Here is a 21,767-nt window from a genome sequence, read left to right as displayed (position 1 = left end):
TTTTTTAAAAGATCCTATTTTGATCATGAGCTTTTGCATCTAGTTTATTTCATATTAAAATATTAGATCATGTCATCTCTCTACTCTAGACCTTTAAATGGTTTCTTATCTCACACATTGTGTAAGTCCATACAGTGGCCTATAAAGCCACATATGATTTGCCCATTTAACCCCCACCTTGCTATAACTTCTACTGTACCAGTAAGTAGTTTTATGTGTGTATATGTTAGGAAGACTTTATTTTTTACCAAACCTCTAATAACCTCACTTTTCTGTTTTGGAAGATCAAAGCCATTGGTCAGACAGAATTGAATGCAAGCAACCCAGAAGAAGTATTACAGCTGGCAGCGCAGAGGAGGAAAAAAAAGTTTCTACAAGCAATGGCAAAACTTTACTTTTGAGCAGTTAAAATTTTTTAACTTTTATTTTTTAAACAATAGGCTAAATATAAACAGTATTAAAAGATGAAGTTTATATATAATACATATATACACGTTTAGTGGTGTTTTCTTTCCAGACAAAAACACTGAAACAATTTAAAAACAAACTATACAGAAGATTTCATGCCATAATAGCTTAAATTTATAATTTCTTCAGAGAAGAGATTCACATGTCTAGTAACAATAAACAATCTACTATAATTTGTTTTCTAATTAAATCCACTTTTAATGCTGAAATTTCATTTTTTCAAAAACATTTATGTAGAATTAGTCTATATACCACCTTCTTATGTGAAGTTTACTTGTTTGTTTTTTAAATAAATAGATCACTAGGAATTGGTATACATTTAATACTTTTCTGCCTTAATAGAAGTCTAGGTCAGGTGTTAAGCTTGATCACTTTGACACTGTCCTTAACTCATGTAGGAATTTAAAAAGGACCTTAGCAGTTTTGCAAATGGAAATAAAGCCTTAGTCACACTAAATTAAAAAAAAAAAAATCCTTAGGGATACCTTAGAGCGGCGGTCGCCAACCGGTGGCCCGTGAGGTCCAAGAGATTGGCGACCACTGCCTTAGAATATTAAAGTGTCTTTCTCATATAAATAGTTTGAAAGGGTACTTAAGTTTTTTCACTCAAATTGTGATGTACAAAAAAGTTACTATAAAGCAACCTGTATGTCGAAGCCCCAAGTAGGAGCCACAGCATTTACATTGTTTATAATTTCTTTGGTATTCCCACTGTTGAGCGCAGTTTTAAACACCATGTTCTTAGCCTTACTGGTTAAAAATGTTATGTATGGCAAGGCAAATAAACTAGTTAAAAAAACATTTTAAAGTTCACCATTTATAAAAATTCAAGTTTTATAATAGCTCGCTACAGCAGCTATAGATAAATTAGTCACCTTATTACAAAACTAAACCTTTGTAAACATACTTAATTTCATTTTCAAGAACCAAATTGCACTAAGCAAGGATATATAAATTTTGAGAATCTAAAAACTAGATTCAAAGTACTGTATCACTTAATGTACTCTTTAAGGTAGCACTTACCTAGTCTAAGATTTTAATGATAAAATTCCTAGTCCATCAAAATAGTAACACTGGATCAGAAAAATTTTATGGCATAAATTGTGGCTGGCTTCTAGCCAGTCACCTTGGGAATTAACTTTTTGTAAACAAGGCCTGCTGTTTCTTTAAACAGCTGACAATGAAATACATTTCTTAGTGCCAATTTTACATAGTTTTTTAAGTCAAAGAATGGCATTGAAATTTCTGAATTGGCTAGGGTAGTCCTGGCACTATTTTCCTGTAAAACTTTAGTACATTTTAACACATTGTATGCGGGAAACGTATTTATACGTTTTACGTTGACTGTAAGTAGTAGAGCCACCTGTTACTACCCACAAACAATTTAATGACATTTTACCCAAAACTCAGTGAATACTTGTCAGCTTAGTTATCTTCCTTAGTGTTTTCCTGATGGTTTTTCAGTGCTCTTCGGTGGTGTTATGATGCCTCCATTGCACACTGGTGACAGTTGTCCCCCATTCCTAAGGGTGTTTACGTAATTGACTTCCTCCTGCACATGTGAAGAAATGCAGAGATTAGCAGCTAAGGTAAAGTACTGACATAGTAAAATAAAGTCAAACCAGATTTCTGGATACTAAATTGAGGCTGCTTAGGCCTAATATAATGGTCTCTTTTTTCCTCCCGTTATGGAAAATATAGATACAAATAGATAATAGATGCAAAGAGGTATATATAAAGGAAATGAGCATGTCTTTTTAAATTTTGTTTTATTTTTACTTTTAAAAAAGCTTTATTGTTGAAAGTATTACATATGACCCCCTTGCTCCCCACAGCAGGCCTTCACTACCCTATTGTGTCTATGGGTTATGCACATATGAGTTAATTGGTTCATCTCTTTCCCCCCACTCTCCCCTGCCTTCCCTCTGAGGTTTGATAGTCTGTTGGATGCTTCTATGTCTCTGGGTCTATTTACAATGGTGTATTTTATGTCTTTGCAATTTGGTCACAGTCTAAGGTTCAGCAATTTGAACTGCTGTAACTATTTTTTTAAACTCAAAGTAGACTATTGGCATTGATCTTAAGAAACTTCACAAATCTTGCTTTGACTTCAAAGTTACTAACTCTTCTACATTTTGAAATCACTGTGCCCATTAGAACTTTCTATTCCTTTATTCTGTATCATCCTTACTGTCATAGTTTTAGTGACTTACTAGATAATAAGACCAAAAAACCCCACAAGAAACATACCAGCATAGGCAGGTAATTTGTGTGTGTCTGGATATTGTGTCTGTCTTCCATAGAAATCTTGTTAAACATCTTCAGCTTCACTGGACTAGTACTTTTTACTACACTGGCAAAGGGCACCATCCACTCTACACATTCAGAAATGCTTTCCCATTCCAAACCTAGGAAGAGAAAAGTTAGCAAAATGTAAGGTTACATCAGAAAGTATCTAATATATGCCTAATGAATTTGTTCCTGCTTCCAAATTGAAGGATAGCTATATTAAAACTCATTTTAAAAAAGAAGCCAAAATCAGTAAGTTTTAGCAAGTCAAAGCAGATTATGACTCTCAAACTGTATGTGACTATTTTGAGGAAAAAGACTTCAAGCTTCTTAACCAGTACCTTCTGCATAGGAAATTAAAATGACCAAAACCCAAAGAACTCTTAAAGCAGAACTATAATCATGATTAACTTCAAATGGATTTAAATTCCATTTGACCTTATTGTTGTTTGTGGATAGACACCGAGGATTAGAACTAGCAGAAAGGAAGGTAATCACTACACTGCTAAAATTTTTCCATTAAAATTTTAAGTTTCTGTTTAGCAGCATGTTAGAGTTCATAAATTAATAGTCTCTTTAAAAGTTGTGAACAGATAAGAAGGTAAAATAATGACTTACCTGAGGCTTTCTTAACGACTTCAATAGAGGTAAAATGGCACAAGGCGGCAGCAGCCAGTACTCTGTACTGGAACTCTAATGAATCAATGGCTAGAATACACAGATCTAAAAGCTGACAAAGGAAAAAGCAAAAGTACAAAGTATTTAGGAGACATAAAATATCAAAACTCAGTAACACTGTTTTGAATACACAGTACCTATTTTACACACTATGAGAAATAGACAGGAAGGAATGGTACCTTTCTTTAGTTACTTCGTTAGAACATCTCTTATATGCTGGTCTAGGAACATTTAGTTGGAACTTAAATTTTTAAAAAATGTAACTAAGGTGATTTTAATTCTAACATGTAAAATAGGTTCCCTGTGTATTCAAATATAAAAGATAATCATATAGAACAGTGGGTCTCAACCTTCCTAATGCCGTGACCCTTTAATATAGTTCCTCATGTTGTGGTGACCCCCAACCATAAAATTATTTTCGTTGCTACTTCATAACTGTAATTTTGCTACTGTTAATGAATCGTAATGTAAATATCTGATATGCAGGATGTATTTTCTTTTTCTTTTTTTAAATACATTTTATTGACTTTTTACAGAGAGGAAGGGAGAGGAATAAAGAGTTAGAAACATCGATCAGCTGCCTCCTGCACACACCCCACTGGGGATGTGCCCGCAACCAAGGTACATGCCCTTGATGGGAATCGAACCTGGGACCCTTCAGTCCGCAGACCGATGCTCTATCCACTGAGCCAAACCGGTTAGGGCAGGATGTATTTTCATTGTTACAAATTGAACATAATTAAAGCATAGTGATTAATCACAAAAACAATATATAATTATATATGTGTTTTCCGATGGTCTTAGGCGACCCCTGTGAAAGGGTCATTCAACCCCCAAAGGGGTCGCGACCCACAGGTTGAGAACCGCTTATATAAAATAATTTCATACATTATAAAGCCTGGAGACAACTGGTTTAAAAATACCATTCCCCATTTTATATAAAAAAGACATCTATTTTAGGTTCCTAAAGGATGAAAAGTATTCATATTTAAACTCATAGTTTAAAAACTTGTTTTCTAGAATTATTAAGCAGCATAAATCCTGGGGACAGAATTTTATGCAACACAAGTTTTGTTCCAGTCAGCTAAGGAGTGAATTTAATCCAGTATGCTGTCATTTGTTGGATAGCCTATTTATGACTATAAATACACGGAAGGCCCTGGCCACTGGCTCTGCTGAAGTGTCATCCCAATGCGCCAGGGCTGTGCTGGTTCGATTCCTGGTTGGGGCACATGCAGGAGTCAAAGTCAACCCAGGGTGGAACAACTAATTGATGTTTCTCTCTTTCAAATCAATCAATTTTTTAAAAAGCTAAACAAAACCTGTAATTAACATTAGCATATATTCAATAACAATGTCAATACCTGAGCTATCTGAATGAACTTTTCCTGAGAATACTGAGGTAGAAGAACTTTAGGAACATCTTTAAGAGCATCAACTTGAAGGAAGAGATTGAGCCAGGAGATGACTGTTACGGGACAAAGTTCCCATTTTAAAGCCTGTTAAATGAAATTAAAATGCCCGTTAATAAATGTAGGTACATAGATACCACATTGTATAGCTACTTTCTAAGATAGCCATTTAAGAAACTTTTATGTTTTTAGGTTCATTTTTTTCCTAGGAGTTTTATTATTCTGACCCCTTTTATTTTTATTCAAGATATTTATAGATACCTCACAATCTAAAGCTGCTTGTGTGTTGTAATCTATTATTGACGTAGACTCTTTTATTCTCAGTTGTCTTTATTTACAAAGTTCATTCAGCCTATTTTTCATTACTGCTTTTCTCATTTCTTGTAGTCACTGGTCTTCCAAATTTCTTCTTTACTTCATTAAAACTACTCTTTTAATTGTATTCAGTGACTCCACAACGAATTCCATTTAGATCATCTAAGAATTGATTCTAGACTTATTTCTGTCGTCTCCAATGACATCTTTCCCTCCGTGAAGCCCTGAGACTTTACCATTTATAAGAAGTCCAAAATAATTAGGAGAAAGCAGAGGGCCTTAACACCTGTGGAACTGCCCAGAGAATGCCATCTTCCCTTTACATCCTCCTTGTACTACAAGTCTGAATCTGGATAATTTTATTATTAAAACAGTATCAACATGTCAACAAGATCCCATTCTAACAGAGCTACCTGAATGTTTAGTCTGTAAACATAACATGATAATTTGTAAATGAAAGTCATATTGATTAGGTTTTCTTGTATATCCTATTAATAAACCCATGATGTCCAAATTTAAAAACATACTTTCTTGTAGTTTATATTCACTCTTTAATCTCTCATTGAAGGCCTAATTAAATACTTTTATGCTTCTCTTCTCCATTTTTCTATTAATAGCCCTTTCTCTGCATATAGAAAAAAAAGGCAGTGAAATAATTCTATTTTCTGTCTGCTGGAAAAAGGGGAAAATGACTAAGGTCTGGGAATCGTTGGAATTCATTTATATATATTATATGCTAACTACTAACTATATGTTTTGAAAATATCCATAATTACTTAAATTAAGAAAATAGTATATTCTCAATATAGAAACTTGAAAGATACAGAAAAATAGAAATGAATAGGTTAAGCAAATTCCTCTTTCATCCATAACATTGTCAATATTTTGCATTAGCCTCTTAGAACTGGATCCTAATAGTAAAACCTCAGTTTTGATTACTTACATTGTAGTATTTGAGATTCAGTAGTAATCACTGTTATTAAATTGCAACTAGAATAATAAAAGATATAATTATTACCTTTAATATAATGAGTTCCATCCTTAAGATATCCTCTTCACTGCAAGCACCATCAGTGACATAAGCAAACTCTTGGAGCTTAGGAGCATAGATTTCCTTTAAAATGGATTTTAAAATTAGTGTTAAGCACAGTTGAGATTGAGGTAAGAACAAAAGAATTAGATACAAACTACCTACCGGCTTCATTTTATATATATATAATAGATTTCAGAGAGGAAAGGAGATGGGGGGGGGGGCATCAATGATGAGAATCGTCGATTGGCTGCCTCCTCCCACACTGGGGATTGAGCCCGCAACCCAGGCATGTGCCCTTGACCAGAATCGAACCTGGGACCCTTCAGTTCATAGGCCGACACTATTCACTGAGCCAAGCCGGCTAGAGCCAGGCTTCACTTTTAAGGACAGGTTCACAAAGGAAAATAAATCTTAGTAAAATAATTCTACAATAGCCAAAGCAACCGTACATTTAAAGGTATCTTTCATATCTAGGTCTAAATTAGCCAACTATATTAAATGAGACTTATTTTCATGGAATTGATCTTGAATTGCAGTTAATAAACATCAGTATTTTAAACAGATTTCAGTTAAAACACAACAAGCCACTCTTGTTTTAAGATTGCCTACTACATTGCTCAGAATAAAACAAAACACTTAACCAGTGAGTTCTAGAAACTGAAAACATCTCCTTTACACTAATACAAAAGGATGGTTTGTTTAGTTTGGCTGATGACAGGTCTGCTTTAACAGTCCAGAGAACTAGGATGGTCAAATGAGCAGAAAAGATGCCTGCCACAGATGAGAACAGGCTAAATATGAAGATTTCAGTCTAGAAAGATATCTGAAACTAAGTATTTCAGTTCAGAATCGACTGAATACAAACTTAGTCACCAAATTTGGCAGAATCTGGAGATATCTCTTAAAGCTCAAAAGGCAAATTTGGAAGAAAAAAATACACTTATGGAAATCAATGCATGATTTAGTCCTCCAAACACAGGCTTCAAAGATTTCAGATGAAGGTACTAATGATACTCATATTCATATTGAGATTGTGTGAAGGAAAATCTCAAGCAGGAAAGGAGTTGCCTTCTATCCTGGCACCACCATCAGATACAAAAATATTATTTTAACCCAAAAAAGCATTTCATTTGATTGGTTAATCAGTTTTCAAAGACCATTCTATTGGGTCCAAGTGCCATAATTCTGTATATAGGGACAGCATCAGTGTATTCTGTTTGGCAGAATGAGCCATGGAACATTTGACCTAGATACTAATTCCAGAATTTAAACTGGAAACTTGTAATAGGCTTGGATACTAAAAGGGAACTATAATATTTATCTAAATCATAATGTTCAGAAAATATGGAAAAACCCACTCGTCTTCCCTAAGGAGTTAATATCAAAGTAGTAGTGTTTCTGGAATCGATGTGTTGATTTTAAAACCTGGGTCGATAAATATGTCTCTGAATAAACTTTGAGAACTTACCTCAAGTTTGGAAGCAATGAATAATGAGGTAATTCCGATGAGTTGGAGCATATTTTTATTTATATCCTTTTGTGTCAACATAAATCTATCAAAAAAGTCTTGCGCAAGGTAAAATGTTTCCCTATGCAGTGTGTATACTTCACATACCTAGACAAGAACCCCAAGGTTTAAATATTACTCCATGAATTTCTCCAAATTAGAAAGTTATGTCTTAGCATACCTTACAATACTTTTATAAACCCAACTTTGCTTTTTAGGATACCAAAGTTAAGATTGGGGAGAAAAATAACATGCAGTGATAGGATAAACAAATCTGTTGTCTGCATTTACTCGTATTTTATAGGTTTTTTTTCATACGGACTTAATGTATTTATTCCCAGATACATTTTATTTTTACTATGAATGAGAACTTTTTTCTATTAATTTCCTAATTGTTTATTGCTGACAGATAGGTAAATTTTCATGCTTAGTTTATATTCTTATCCTAATAGTTCCAACTGATTCTCTTCTCACTTTAGATTAAATGACAGTGGTGTTCCTTTCAATGTTTTTATGTCATTTATTTTTCATGTGTTACTGTACTGGCTAAAATTGTAGAAGAAACTGAATGAATAACATTGGTGCTAAACTCTTATATCATATATCTTGTTTAGGACTGTAATGGGATTTCCCCCGTTTCATTATCGTTGTTAATAATAGTATCTGTCGTTTCCACATTTATCAGAGGGGAAGCTTTTAATTCCCAAACTCCATGATGTAGGGGCCGTTACCCCCATTTTGAAGATAAGAAAACAGAGGAATAGAGGTTCTGATAAACTGTGTTAAGGAAATTTATTACTGGTTTACTACATGTCTTAAAATCAGATATGGATACTGAATTTCAAAAAATATCTTCCACATATAGTGAGATCTTATGATTTAAACTAGGTAATAAATAGGTTAAGGTAATAAATAGCTTTTTAAATGCTAAAACATCTTTCAAATAATGAAACGATATAAGGTTGGGCAAAAGTAGGTTTACAGTTGTGACTATTCAATAGTTTATTATTTTCCATATGAACAACTCTAAACCTACTTTTGCCCCACCCTGTATACTAAGACAAAGTAGAATTAACACTGTTGGATTTGTCTTAATATATTCTGTACAGTTTTGCATACATAATCATATATTTAAGGGAAAACAGGAATACATTTGATAATCACTAGATAAAAATCAATGAAATGTAAAAAAGAAAATAAAGCAAAACCAACATAATTGTGCTTAAAATGCTTTCATGATCACAAGACACTTAGAAAAAATAAAAACCCAACCACCTTATAACCACATGATTAAAATACAATCTTCCTTTCTAGTCAGAATAAGGAATTAAGATAACCCGACTCGAACATTTTGTAGTCTTAAAGACTTTTCTGAATAGCTTCTGGCAGATCTACTCTGCCAAGTGCTACTCCACCAAAAAGGCTATAGTTTTCTCCCTTAGAATATATCATTTCTATCTACTTTAATAGAGAAGCTACAGAGCAATAATCAGTTTGTCTTCAATGTAAGTAATCATTTCCTCAGTAGTAGTGAGTGGGCTTAAACAGTTCGTTCCGGCACACATCTGTAGGGGCTTCAGGATCACTCATTCCTTTAGATTAAAGGCACAACACTGCACAGCAGAATTCAAAACCTTGTCAACTATATATTCTATTCATCTTGAATACCCTCAGCACCTTGAACGGCGTCCGGTACACAGCAATACCCTGATATCAAGAATTCTGAATTGGGTTTGGGTTGTGTGAGATGTAGTGGCTGTGTCCTCATGATCTTTCTCTTACAGACATTTTCCATTTCGGCACTATCAACTACAGTAAGTACCCCCAAACAAGGTGGCTGCTGGCAATGGATAATACACCATGAGGGCACATGAAAAGCACATTTACGTCTATTTTCCATCATAAAGAGAAGGGAAATTTGTATTGCTGGAACATACCTCTAAAAGCCAGTCTAGAAGTATTGACCTCATTTGTGGTTCCAAGTCAGAATGCAGAACTTCAAAATGTTTGTCATGTACATATCGGGTCTCTTTCTTTAACATGTTTAGCCAAACATCATTTGAACATCCCCAGCTATGGAAAAAGGGTAAAAAGAAATAATTATGTGGTTTACATAATATACAAGTTATGTTTTACATAGGAAAAAATTCAACTTTAAGACACTGAAATCCAACTTTCTTTTTTTTTTTAAATATTTGTATTCGGAGAAGGTGCTCTGACTCCTTTCTTTTTTTTTTTTTTTAATATATTTTATTGATTTTTTACAGAGAGGAAGGGAGAGAGATAGAGAGCTAGAAACATCGATGAGAGAGAAACATCGATCAGCCGCCTCCTGCACATCTCCCACTGGGGATGTGCCCGCAACCCAGGTACATGCCCTTGACCGGAATCGAACCCGGGACCCTCCAGTCCGCAGGCCGACGCTCCATCCACTGAGCCAAACCGGTTTCGGCTGAAATCCAACTTTCAATTTAGAACTTGATAGGAGCTACTCTTAAGGTAGTATCTACCTTTTAGCATGAAAAAGTAGAAACCTAAAATTATACAGCAAAAACCTGGATTATGATAATCTAAATTGATGGGAACAAAAAAAACATTCTTTTGAAATCTATTATAATATTCCTGTTTAAGATAGCCATGTTCTCTCAAGAGCAATACTAAAAAGGCAAATATTTAAAGCTTATGATCCCAGTAGAGACAAGTGTCAACCACCTCCAACTAGTTCACCAATAGTAGAGTCACCTACAGTGACTCTAAATTACTAGAGGTTTTGTATAAGCTGTACTTACTAGTCCTGTTCATTAACTAGAAAAAAGTATAGACCTTACTAAGCTTGGTAAGAAATAGATGGGATTGGTATATCAAATGATACATGTTAAAATGTTTCCATCTTAACAATTTAGATAAATTCTTTAAACTCCATTAAGAAGGTGATTCAGTTCTGATAAGGCTTACAGTACTCAGCAAGCAAATGAAAATAACTATAGAATCAATGTTTAAAATTCCTCTATCATTTGCAAATAGCACTAGTCAGATTATATATGCGTAAGTATCAGTAAAGAAAGCAATTTTTCACAAGTTTTTCTATCTTATAATGAAGGCAAAAAATAAAGTAATGCCATTTATGAAATCAGAATAATTTTAATCTCTGATATTAAATTACTGAAAATTTTCTTACCTTAAATCTGGCAAAGGTGAAGGATTAATAAAAAGATTTTTAAATCTGTAGTTTGTAAATCTGGAGAAGTCGCTTGTTTCTATTTCTTTGTGGGGTGTTTCAATGATAATGCAAGGACTGATCCCCCCAGATAATGCAGGTGGCCAACAGTTCTGTCATTTAAAAGAAAAAAAGAATATCTGTGCAATAGGAAACCAGCTTTTATCTGAGATCTTTCATAAATGGAAGCGAGTATTTCTAAATAGTCTACAGTTTCCCCCAAACACCACTGCTAGCTAACATGCTGACAATGTAGTAAGTTGGCAGTTCTATTTATATTTTATAAATAAGTCGTATAGCTCATCAATTTTCATAAAGAGTGACTGATAGGCTGTTTTAGACAACAAAATACAATTCTGGAAATACAAGACATTACGTATTGGGGGAATGGAGGAATAACAATGCATCTGTAGTCAGATACTAATAACTTACAGATTGGTAAAACTGCTCCGTTATTTATCAATAGTGGCAAGGGCACCTTGTTTTATAAAAAGCTTCCCCATGTGCGCCCCCCCCCCCCCCCCCCCCCAGTTAATCTTGCTCTGATACCTTAGATTACTTTCAGGCAAAACCTTAAAAATGGAGGCAAGTGGGATCAATTACTTAAGTCCTACTTAAAGGCCCCTTTCCCCCAATCAATGCTGGTTTCAAAGAGCCACTGTCTCTAAAGTTTCCTTTACAACACACAGGAGGACCTGGGTAGCAGAGGGCTGGGTGCCAGGTGTCAGTGACCTCGCATCCTATGTGCGCCTCAAGGAGCAGCTATGACGACCCTCCACTCTAGCCACAGGGGAACAAAGAGCAGTACATGGGGCAGCTCAGCTCCGAGGAGGAATTCACAAAGAGGAACCAGCTGCTTCAAGGCAAACTTGAGCAGGATTCAGGCACATACAAACCGCCCTTAAGAGAAGCGCCTCCCTGCTGACCTCTAGGGGCAGCAGGTAACAGTGTCAGGCGAACCTACTGCAAAGCCAAGCCCAGCCCGCCGGTTCTGCATTACCCTAATCTCATACTGATGTTTCTGGGCGGCCTTCTCCTCTCTCCTCTTTCTGACATCCTGAAAAACAGAAAAGGCGGCTGTTACACTAGGTCCCAGCAAGCAGTCTCGTCTCCTCTCCTCTCCTCTCCCCTTAACTCACCTGGGCTGTTTTCCTCTTCTTGGCCTGAATTATCTGGGCTTCTTGGGGGGAATCAGTCTGGCTGGGCTGGGGCTGCTGCTTAGCTTGTAAACGGCTGCTATGGTGGATTTTTAAAAAGAACGCTTAATTAGTAGATCATGCGTTTCAAAGGCCGCAGCTAACACGGAAACATATCTCCAAGACAAAAAATGTTACCTGCGTCTTGACATCCTTCTCTTCAGGTGTAGGAAACCTCTGGATGGGAGAGAAAGAGCGAGTCAAACACATCGCCATCCCTTCCTCCGAGTGCCCAGTGGACGCCGACCCGGAGGCTGCAGCGAAGCCCCCGGCGGTGGTCCGACACCCCCCAGCCCTGCTGTCCGGCACCACATTCGCTCTCATGGCGTCAATTTTGGACACAGCCTGCATTTCCCCCACTGACTGTACAGCCAGGATGCGAGTGGAGTCTTCAAGTATTTACAAAGCACACCCCAGCACCCCGAAAGCGCAGGGAGGAAGGTCTCCCCAAATGGGTCTTCTCTGCACCCTCCCCTCCCCCGCGAGTGGGGTGAGAGCGCCCCCACTCCCTCCGTCCCGGCTGCGCCGCGAGAGGCTGTGGAGAAGCCGGTTCCGCGCCAATTTGGAGAGCGGGTGGCGGGGAGGCAAGGGGCGGAGGGAACGGGCTGGTCGCGCCCTTCAGCCTCCTTCCCCCCACCCGGGCCTGCCCGTCGCTTAGAGGGGCGCCGGGACCCCAGCTCCAGGTGGGGGTGACAGTGAAAGAAAGAGGTTGTTCATTAAAGACCGGGAACTGCTGTTCGGGACTTTTCTCCCCGTGAAGGGGACCCAGGCACCCATCCTCTCCCGCGGGATGGCTCCCCAAATGGGGGTGGGAGAGAAGCCCGTAGCCGAGGGGAGTTTCCCGGGGCTGGGCACTCAGGGGAGCCCCCACCTCCGTCGCCCCCCGACCCCCTGCCAGAGGTCCCGACAGGCACGGAACGCGGGGGGCCAGCCCCACCACCCGCCCAGTCTCAGCGCGCCCCTCGCCCCCCTCGGGCTCCCGCCGGGAACCGAGCCGCCTAAGGAAGGGGGGGCTTTCTTTGCCCCGCACCCCGCCCGCCAGCCCGCACCTCCTCACCGCCGGACCCGCCGCTGGGCTCTCAGCTGGCGCCGGCGCCAACCCAATATATAGGCCCGCCCCGCACGCATGCGCCTCGGACTGACACCTCCACCCCGCGCGCTCCCCGCCCCCGCGCGGCGCCCCGCAGCCCACGCGCCCGGCCTCGGTCCGCGGCGGCCCACCCGGAGGGGCCGCGGGACGTCTCCCGACCCTCCGCGGGCGGCCCCCCGCGCCCCCTTCACCTGCCTGCGCGGCCCGCCGGCGGGAGGGCTCTCTCAGAGGCTCCTCCCCGCACCCGGCTCCCCGCTCGGCTTCCGCGCCTCCCGCCAATCGGTTCCGTTCCCTCCCGCCCGGAATCCCGGGTCCTGGGGTGTCAGGCTCAGCCCAGCGTGCGACCCGCGGCAGCGACTCCGGGGAGCGTATAGGGGCAGAGAAGGGGCCACCCCGTGGCGGACCCTCGCCGTCCCGCCCAGGCCCCCAGGCCCCGGGCTCTTGCCTCGGAGGCGCCGGGAGCCACCGGCCCGCCCCCGCCGGCGCGCGGGCCAATGGGAGGCGAGGACGGCGCACAACGTGGAGCAGCTGCAGATGTAAACACAGCCCGGCGCGCGGCGGCCACGTGGGTCCCGCGCCGCGCGTCTGCCCCGCGGCCGGCGGGAGCCGCCGGCGGCAGCCTCTGGGAACCACGCTCGGGGACGCCGACCGTGCGCTTCGCTCCAGCCCGCCGACCGAGGTACCGATCCGCCCTGTCTCCCCGCCCCCCGGCAGCCGACTGGCTCTCCCTCCCGCGGCGGCTTCCCACGCTGCAGTCCCCGCGCTCGGGACGTTCGCGCCGCGCCCTCCCTTCCTCTCCTCCCCGCCTCCAGTTCCAGGGCTGCCCAGGGCAGAACGCCCCTCCGGAGCGGGGCCGGTGACCTCCTGTCCCCACCAGCGCGGTGCCTCTCCCGGGGCGGGTCGGCGGGGAGAGCTGCCCCGCCACGTGCAAGCCCCGGGCCCGCCCGCGGCGCCGCGCCCCGCCCCGCCCGCCGCCGCCAGCGCGCCCTGCGGAGCCCGCGCGAGCTGCCCGCGCGGGAGGCAGCGGCCCGCCTCCGAGCTATCTCGGGAGGAGGCCGGTCCAATGCATTCCCTCCCCTGAGCCCCCATATCTAAGCCTAGGGTCCCCTCGCTGCCTGTTCATGTTCGCGCCCCAAGTCCGGACACCTCCGAGGAGGACGTGCCGGCGATGATTCGCGAACTGGTTCTGCGGCGGGATCGGTGGGGAAGGGGCTGCCCGCGGGAACAAAGGCTCCGGGTGCGAGGGCCGCGCGCAGGCTCCTTTGAACCCCGGCAGCGGCGCCCGGACGCGGGCGAGCGAGCTTGTCTCCCGGCCCCGGCGGCGTGTGAGCGCGGGAGGCCGAGGCCCGGGCCCTTCCGGAGATGCCCCGGGAGGCGGCGGCCGAGACTCCATCCCCTTTTTCTCCCCGCGGGGTCCCCTCCCCGCGCCTTTTGTGCGTCGCGGTCCGTGCGGGCCTCCGAGCCTAGAGATGATGAGCGCTCTTGGGCTTTGGGGCCAGCGGAGTCCTTTTCCCCGCTTCCTCTTTCGTGTCCGACAACAGCCTCGTGACGCTGGCAAAGTGAGTGTTTTTGTCCCAAATTTACACGTGCGGAAGGAGGAAGAGTCTTGCCCAGGCAGAACCAGAGGGACCCAGGATCTCGTCGGTCCCAAGAAACGTCCTAGCGGTTGTAATGCTTGCGATGGCTCTCGCGCCCGGGGAGGAGGTGCCCCCATGCGCAGTCGCGGTCGTGGTGTAAACCTGTAAAGACATCTCACAGCCCGACTTGACTAAGAAAAAGGGGTGTCTCCCCCCGAACGTGAGCAGAACCGGTAACCTGGGGGCGTGGATTCGACCATCCCAATGCACCGAACACCAGCGATGGCGATGAACGTTTGTAGGGTTAACCTTGGAGTCCTGGGTGCCTGGCACCGGGCTCACTAGTCCATTAGTTGAAAACAGGCATTAGAGGTGTACTTTGGTCCATGCCCTTGACTCTGAAGTGAAGAGGGCGCACCTTTAGAAAAGGAGAAGTTAGAAACACCCACAAAACAGAGTGACTTCTGCCATTTGCATGTACCTGGTCAGGGGTCAAGCGAGACTGAACAGGTCATGGGCTTATCTGTCAGTTGCCTGAGGTTACAATCCTGCGCCGCTACAAGGTACCGGCTTTCTCTGAGCGAGGGTTTCCTCCAGAGAAGATAAAACAGCTTGTTTCAAGGGTTGCTTTAAAGTTGGCATTTCATAATGTACATAGAGACTGTCTTGCATACCTAGCTGCCACGGAGCATGCGCAGTGCTAGCTCCTGGCTCTCCTGCTCTTCCCGTTCCTCATTTATACCCATAGAAATTAAGAAGTAATTTGAAGGGTCCTGAATAAATCAGAAAGGTGAGTTATAAAACTGCAGTTTCTCAGGATTGTGTTCATGTAGCCGTCCTTTTGGGTCTCTATTTTAGGCATCATCATTCAGTGTTATCTTTGTTTCATGTTTTTATATGTTCATGGTTAGCTCCTTCTTTTACCACTCACCCCACTTTAAAAATTCACTTACTTTGAAATGTACGAGATTCCTATATAGTACTTGTAATCATTTTAGACATTTGGGCATTTTCTAAAGTCTATACTTCCCTACTGTACATGCAAAGTCAACACACATGGTAAAGCAGCTATTGGTCTCCACTGTGCTTTCGCTTTCAGAAGAAAAGGGGGAGGGAACCCGGAACATTCTGAGAGGCACAGGTTTTGTTTTTTTTAAATGAGGGCCAACCCACTTATTTCTTGCTTCTGTGCATTTTCACCTCCTCTGTGAAGCCTTCCCAGGTCCCCTCCTCTGCAGTTATGCTCACCTCACAAGGACAAGAATTACCTTGTAAAATGTCTATTTCCAGCGAGGCCTTGGGCCTCCGTTAGTCATCTTTCTATAGCAGGGGTCCTCAAACTTTTTAAACAGGGGTCCAGTTCACTGTCCCTCAGACCGTTGGAGGGCCGGACTATAGTTTAAAAAAAACAAACTATGAACAAATTCCTATGCACACTGCACATATCTTATTTTGAAGTAAAAAAACAAAATGGGGACAAATACAATATTAGTATTTGCATGTGGCCCGCGGGCCGTAGTTTGAGGACCCCTGTTCTATAGCCAGGGCCCACCAGTTCAGAGGCAGACACAGTCAGACCTCGGTAGCTGCTGAACTGAATGACGCATAGCACATCCCATTATGAAACTGTTCGTTCTCCATGGTTAGAGTGGCGGATGGTAGAATTATTCCCAATTAATGTTGGGGTTTTTTAATGAATAAACTGGTGGGGTGTTTGTTTGTTTTTTAGACGTTTTAGAGTTTCAGAGAAATGGAGCATGCAGAACAGAGCTGCCATACACCCCTCCACCCGCCGCTGCCCCTTCCCACAGTTCCCCCATTATTGACATCTCACCATGGACTGCCAGGTGGACCAATGGTGATGCATTATTAAACCAAGTCCTTACTTAGTTCAGACTTCCTCAGTTTTCCTCTCGTCTTTTTACTGCTACCGGACCCAAACACCACCCCCCTTAGAAGCCATATCTCCTTAAGGTCCCTCTTGGCTGGGACAGTTTCTCAGGCTTTCCTTGTGTCTGATGTCCGTGACAGTTTGGAGGGGGCTGGTCGAGGATTTTGTAGGGTGCCTTCCTGTTGGAATTTGATGTTTTTCTCGTGGTTTTACAGAGGTAAATTGCCGTTTTTATCACTTCATGTCGAGGTTACAGACTCTCAGCATGGTTTATGACTGTGGGTGCTGGCCTTGGCCACCTGGTAGTGTTTGCCAGGCGTCTCCATGGTGAAGTTGCTCCCGCCTCTCTCCAGGCTCTACTCTTTGGAAGGAAGTCACAGTGCAGCCCACACCCAAGGAGTGGGGAGTTCGCGCCTCCTCTAGGGTGAAATAGCTACAGAATTTATTTGGAATTCTTCTGCATGGGAGATGTTTAGAAATTTGATTAAACTTGCTTATTATCCATCTTAAGCCAAAATATTTCTATAAAAAAGGTTCTTCCAAATTTTAACACTGAACTGCTCATCAGAAACATTTTTTCAGTAAACTGGCTTTTTTTTTTTTTTCCTTAATGGTCAGTGGTGAAACAGTGGCTACTGGTAGAGTGTGGAGCCACCACCTTGGTTTATGCTAGGGCACCAGTGGTTGCATTTGCATGATCACAGCACCGTCAACACAGTGAAAAGAACAGTTGTCTTAATTTTATTGTGAAAATAGTTTTGACTTTGTGTCGCCCAGAAAGAGTCTTTGGGATCCCCGAGGTCCACACTTTTGAGAACGGTAGATCTGGTTTCCAAACTAGAATGCTGGGAGTCATCTTAGTCCTTTTTTTTTTAATCCTTACCTGAGGATATTTTTTCCCCATTGATTTTTAGAGAGAATAGCAGGGAGGGAGAGGGAGAGAGAAACATTGACTTGAGAGAGAGACATCAATTGGTTGCCTCCTGCACACGCCCTCCAACGGAGGTACCTGCCCTTGACCAGGAATTGAACCCATGACCCCAGTCCCCAGGCTGACACTCTAACCACTGAGCCACTGGCCAAGGCCCTTTCTTCTTTTTTCTGAGCTCCGTAATTATAGCTAGCACTTCCTGAGTAAGGTGACGTGCTAAGCTCTACTCGAAGCTTGTACCTTCTATAATCCACCAACACTGAGACAGGTGCTAGTACTGTCGTCCCCACTTTACAGATGAGGAAGCTGAGGCATAACCTGCCCAAGACCCATGGTGGAGTCTGACTACGGCAGCCCTGTAGCCTCCTCCCGTCACCGTGTTATCTCCAGATGAGCCCTCTTTCCCCTCTGCCTTCGTTCAGGACTCCAGTCTTCCTTCAGGTCGTGCAGTCATCTCCTAACTGGTTTTCCTGACCCGTGTTGCCCCCTTTAATCTGCCTCCCGATGAAATGCATTGCCAGGGCTCGCTGGAATTTCTAAAGCGCAGACCTGCCCCGCGGCCACTGCCCTGCAATGGATCACCGTGGGTTAGAGGCCAAACCCCTAACCCGCAAGCCCTTGCACCCAGGAAGTCCACCTGCATGCAGTTTCCACACACCTGCCCCTCTCGCAGGGACCTTTGCACCTGCGCCTCGCACGCAGCCCCCAGCTGACTCCCATCTCTCCATTAACACTCAACTAACACCACCTCCTCTAGAGAGCAGCCCTGCCCTGCCCTGAGCTGGGGCTCTTCCTTCTACGCCTCCCTCCCCCACGGCTCCCTCCCCACCAGGCGGCCTCTACCCCCGTCCTCACCAGGCAGGGGCGTGCTCACTGACTCCAGGGAACAAACACTTCCTGGAAGAGCTTTGCAGCTGGCACCAGCCTTGCAGAGGGCTCAGCAGGTCCCAGCTGAGTGCTCCCCCTGGAGTCAGAGCAGGTCCCGGCCTCTGGACTCCCCGGAGTCTAGCAGGGAGTGCCCGGCCTGCCAGGGCTGCTCATGGCCAGGAGGGAGGGGCGGGAGGCGCGTCCGATGGCGGGCATCTTGGGTGTGAGCGCTAGAGCACACCCTGGCCCTGGCCGGCCCGGCTCCCTCAGGGTTTGTGACACTGCACCTTGTGGACAAAGAGCAGGGACGACAGGGCAGTTCTGGAAATCCGAGGCCCTGGGTAGAGGTTGAAATAGACCGGAGGGCGCCCGGTGGGTCAGCCTGCTCTGGGCTGGGCAGAAAAGGGCCGTGTCCACCAGACCATGAGGTGGGGCCAGAGAATAAATGTGTTTCACGTCACTGTCCCCTTCCGATGCGCTGTGGAGAGACAGGAAGGTCATACAGTGGAGGGCACTGCTTCAGCTGCAGTGGGCCGGGAGGACTCAGAGGAGGTGACATTTTTAAAAAATATATATATTTTATTGATTTTTTACAGAGAGGAAGGGAGAGGGATAGAGAGTTAGAAACATCGATGAGAGAGAAACATCCATCAGCTGCCTCCTGCACACCCCCTACTGGGGATGTGCCCGCAACCAAGGTACATGCCCTGGACTGGATTCAAACCCGGGACCCTTGAGTCCGCAGGCCGACGCTGTACCCACTGAGCCACACCGGTCGGGCGAGGTGACATTGTATTTAGGTCACTTAGTCATTTCGGGTGCACACACCAGAGCACCGAGTGGAACAAACAAAGATTCCTGCCCCCTCAGAGCTTGATTCTAGTGGGAGGGGCACAGGAGACAAATAAAGGTGTTGTAGGCTAGTGATAAGAAGGAAGAGGACACAGGGAAGCAGCTTGGGGTGTGCTGGGAGGTGCTGGCCTCGAGGGAGTGCAGGGACGCCCCTCCCCTCACCTCTGAGCAGAGAGCTGTGCAGGGGGGCAGGCCCCTCAGGTTCACGGGTGGAAGAGCATTCCAGGCGGGCAAGGGCCAGTGCAGGGGGCCTTGGTGTATCTGATGAGCAAGGAGGTCAGTATGGCTGGGATGTGGTGAACGGGAGAGAGTAGGAGAGGCCCGGAGGGAGCGCTTTAACCGATCGATCGATGATCGATCTCAATCATCGTGTGGCTGTGTGGAGAGCAGTTAGTAGACCCGTGCGACCCAGGGAGCCTGGACAGGATGGGGGGCTGGGGCTGGTGAGAAGTGGCTGCTGTCAGCCTGTATGTTGAAGGCAGAGCTGAAGGTGCGCTGATGGATGAGACGGATGGGACAGGGACCACTCCGAGGTGAGCAGCTGGGTGCCTGGTGGCTCTCCTTTCCCTTCCACTCTTTCTAAAAATCAATGGGAAAATGTCCTCGGATGAGGATTAACAAACAAACAAACAGAAAGATCAGTGTCAGGACAGTGGTAGCTTCAGGTGGTGGGGGATGAATGGGATCTGAGGGTTCACAATGGGCTTCACCTGTATCAGTAAAGTTGTATTTCCTTAAAAGCATCTGAAGCAAATATGGTGAAATGCTCAGATTCTCACGTTTAAAAAAAAATTCTCAAGTTGGTTGGTGGACACATGTTCATTGTATAACTCTCTCAAGTTTTTGGTTCTCTGGTTGCAAACTTGTCTGTTTATTTCATTTATTCACTTGGCCTCTGGCCCCCACTTCTGTAGGTAATGGAGCCTGGGATGAACCCTCACTTCTGAGCCTCCCTTGTGGCTGCCACAGCTCAGGGGAAGCTCCTTAGACACTCCAGGGAGGAGGGTGGGGCAGACAGCACCTCTGACCTGCTCTCGGTGACCTCAGCCCAGCCTTCCTTCCCCACCTCGTTCCTGAACTTAGGTCTGTGATCGCGGCCAAGCTCTCCACCTCAGTTGTGAGTAGGAGATTGCAAACTGGGATTGCAAACCCTACTTAAAATGGAGCTATATTTTAAAATATTTGTTCTGTTTCATGGCTTTGGGTTTTTTCTTCAGGGACACTCACTTTACCTTTGTACGATTTCCTTTGCTCATCTTCTCCCTCACTCCCTAATGATTTTTATTAATTTTTATCTCCTTCACGTTTATTTCTGTTCTTTATATATTCCAGAGTCCCTTACAGTGGTGTCTCCTCTCTTGTTTCGTTATTTGTTGCTGTTTCTGAAGTGTCTCTGTATTTTTTTATTCTTATTTTCTAAACCTCCCCGTTCCTGTTCCGCGTCCTGTTCCCTGTCCGCTTCTGTTGCCTGACCATTGCTTCCTTGAGTTCTTTGGTTCTGCTTTGTCAGCTTCCTGCGCAGCCGCCACTGCCTCGGTATATTTTTTTAAGTATACAATAGGATGTTGTGTTAAAATGTCCTTCTGCTTTGTGGCCACAGTTCTCTGGTGAGTTTTTATTGTCTGCAGGGGAGTGTTGCTGCTCCTTTTCAGACTTTTGTCTGATAGTGCCTTTGCCTGGATGGTTTTCCTCCAGTGCTTTTGGTTGGGTGTTGAGTTACAACTCTTATTTCTGAACTAGAGGCCTGGTGCACAAAAATTTGTGCACTCGGGGTTGGGGGGGTGGGTGGGTCCCTCAACCCGGTCTATGCTCTCTTGCCGTCTGGGACCCCTCGGAGGATGTCCACCTTGTGACCTGAAATCTTGTTAAATATATTTTATTGATTTTTTTACAGAGAGGAAGGAAGAGGGATAGAGAGTTAGAAACATCGATAAGAGAGAAACATCAATCAGCTGCCTCCTGCACACTCCCTACTGGGGATGTGCCCACAACCAAGGTACATGCCCTTGACTGGAATCGAACCTGGGACCCTTGAGTCCACAGGCTGACGCTCTATCCACTGAGCCAAACCGGTCAGGGCGTGACCTGAAATCTTTCTGTTGTGAAATCAGCTGACAGTTTATGCCAGTGATGGCGAACCTTTTGAGCTTGGCATGTCAGCATTTTGAAAAACCCTAACTTAACTCTGGTGCCCTGTCACATATAGTAATTTTTTGATATTTGCAACCTTAGTAAAACAAAGACTTATATTTTTGATATTTATTTTATATATTCAAATGCCATTTAACAAAGAAAAATCAACCAAAAAAATGAGTTCGCATGTCACCTCTGATATGCGTGTCATAGGTTCGCCATCACTGGTCTATGCAAACTCCCTTACAAGTAATTAACTGCTTTTCTCTTGTGGCTTTTAGGATTCTCTTTATCTTTAACCTTTGACATTT

General features: G+C 44.1%; 2 protein-coding genes across 3 annotated transcripts in view; one reads left to right on the top strand and one right to left on the bottom strand.

The window, feature by feature from the left end:
- INTS8 (integrator complex subunit 8) overlaps positions 1-489 on the top strand; it is a 40,687-nt gene extending 40,198 nt beyond the window's left edge. Inside the window, exon 27 of the mRNA XM_070392230.1 lies at positions 285-489. Coding sequence (XP_070248331.1) covers positions 285-401 — 117 coding nt within the window. The 3' untranslated portion in view covers positions 402-489. The remainder of the gene's footprint in view (positions 1-284) is intronic.
- Positions 447-13,183, bottom strand: CCNE2 (cyclin E2). Of its 2 annotated transcripts, none has more exons than XM_070392232.1 (12): positions 13,165-13,183; positions 12,254-12,292; positions 12,059-12,152; positions 11,920-11,976; positions 10,881-11,032; positions 9,640-9,775; positions 7,664-7,810; positions 6,181-6,276; positions 4,800-4,934; positions 3,376-3,487; positions 2,719-2,876; positions 447-2,020 (listed from the first exon to the last, which is right to left on the bottom strand). In XM_070392232.1, exons 2-12 carry the CDS (start codon positions 12,265-12,267, stop codon positions 1,907-1,909), a joined length of 1,215 nt encoding a protein of 404 aa, XP_070248333.1. In that variant the 5' UTR covers positions 12,268-12,292; positions 13,165-13,183; the 3' UTR covers positions 447-1,906. The 2 variants fall into 2 exon arrangements, with proteins under 2 accessions (XP_070248333.1, XP_070248332.1); XM_070392231.1 differs by having other exon boundaries at positions 12,059-12,155; positions 13,165-13,175.
- Positions 13,184-21,767: the final 8,584 nt, after the last annotated feature.

The sequence above is a fragment of the Myotis yumanensis genome, unplaced genomic scaffold, assembly GCF_028538775.1.
Source record: "Myotis yumanensis isolate MYYU_CA2020_CCGP unplaced genomic scaffold, mMyoYum1.0.hap1 SCAF_15, whole genome shotgun sequence".
In the NCBI taxonomy this organism is placed as follows: Eukaryota; Metazoa; Chordata; class Mammalia; order Chiroptera; family Vespertilionidae; genus Myotis; species Myotis yumanensis.
The sequence above is the reverse complement of the archived record's forward strand: the minus strand, read 5'-3'. Positions and strand labels throughout refer to the sequence as shown.

What these genes read in the sequence shown, in the direction of transcription:
- CCNE2 (XM_070392231.1), bottom strand. An exon ending in TCATTGCTTCCAAACTTGAG is followed by an intron (nt 6,277 to 7,663) that starts GTAAGTTCTCAA and finishes TCCATTTTAAAG; the next exon opens with GAAATCTATGCTCCTAAGCT. An exon ending in TGGAACTCATTATATTAAAG is followed by an intron (nt 4,935 to 6,180) that starts GTAATAATTATA and finishes TTCATTTAACAG; the next exon opens with GCTTTAAAATGGGAACTTTG.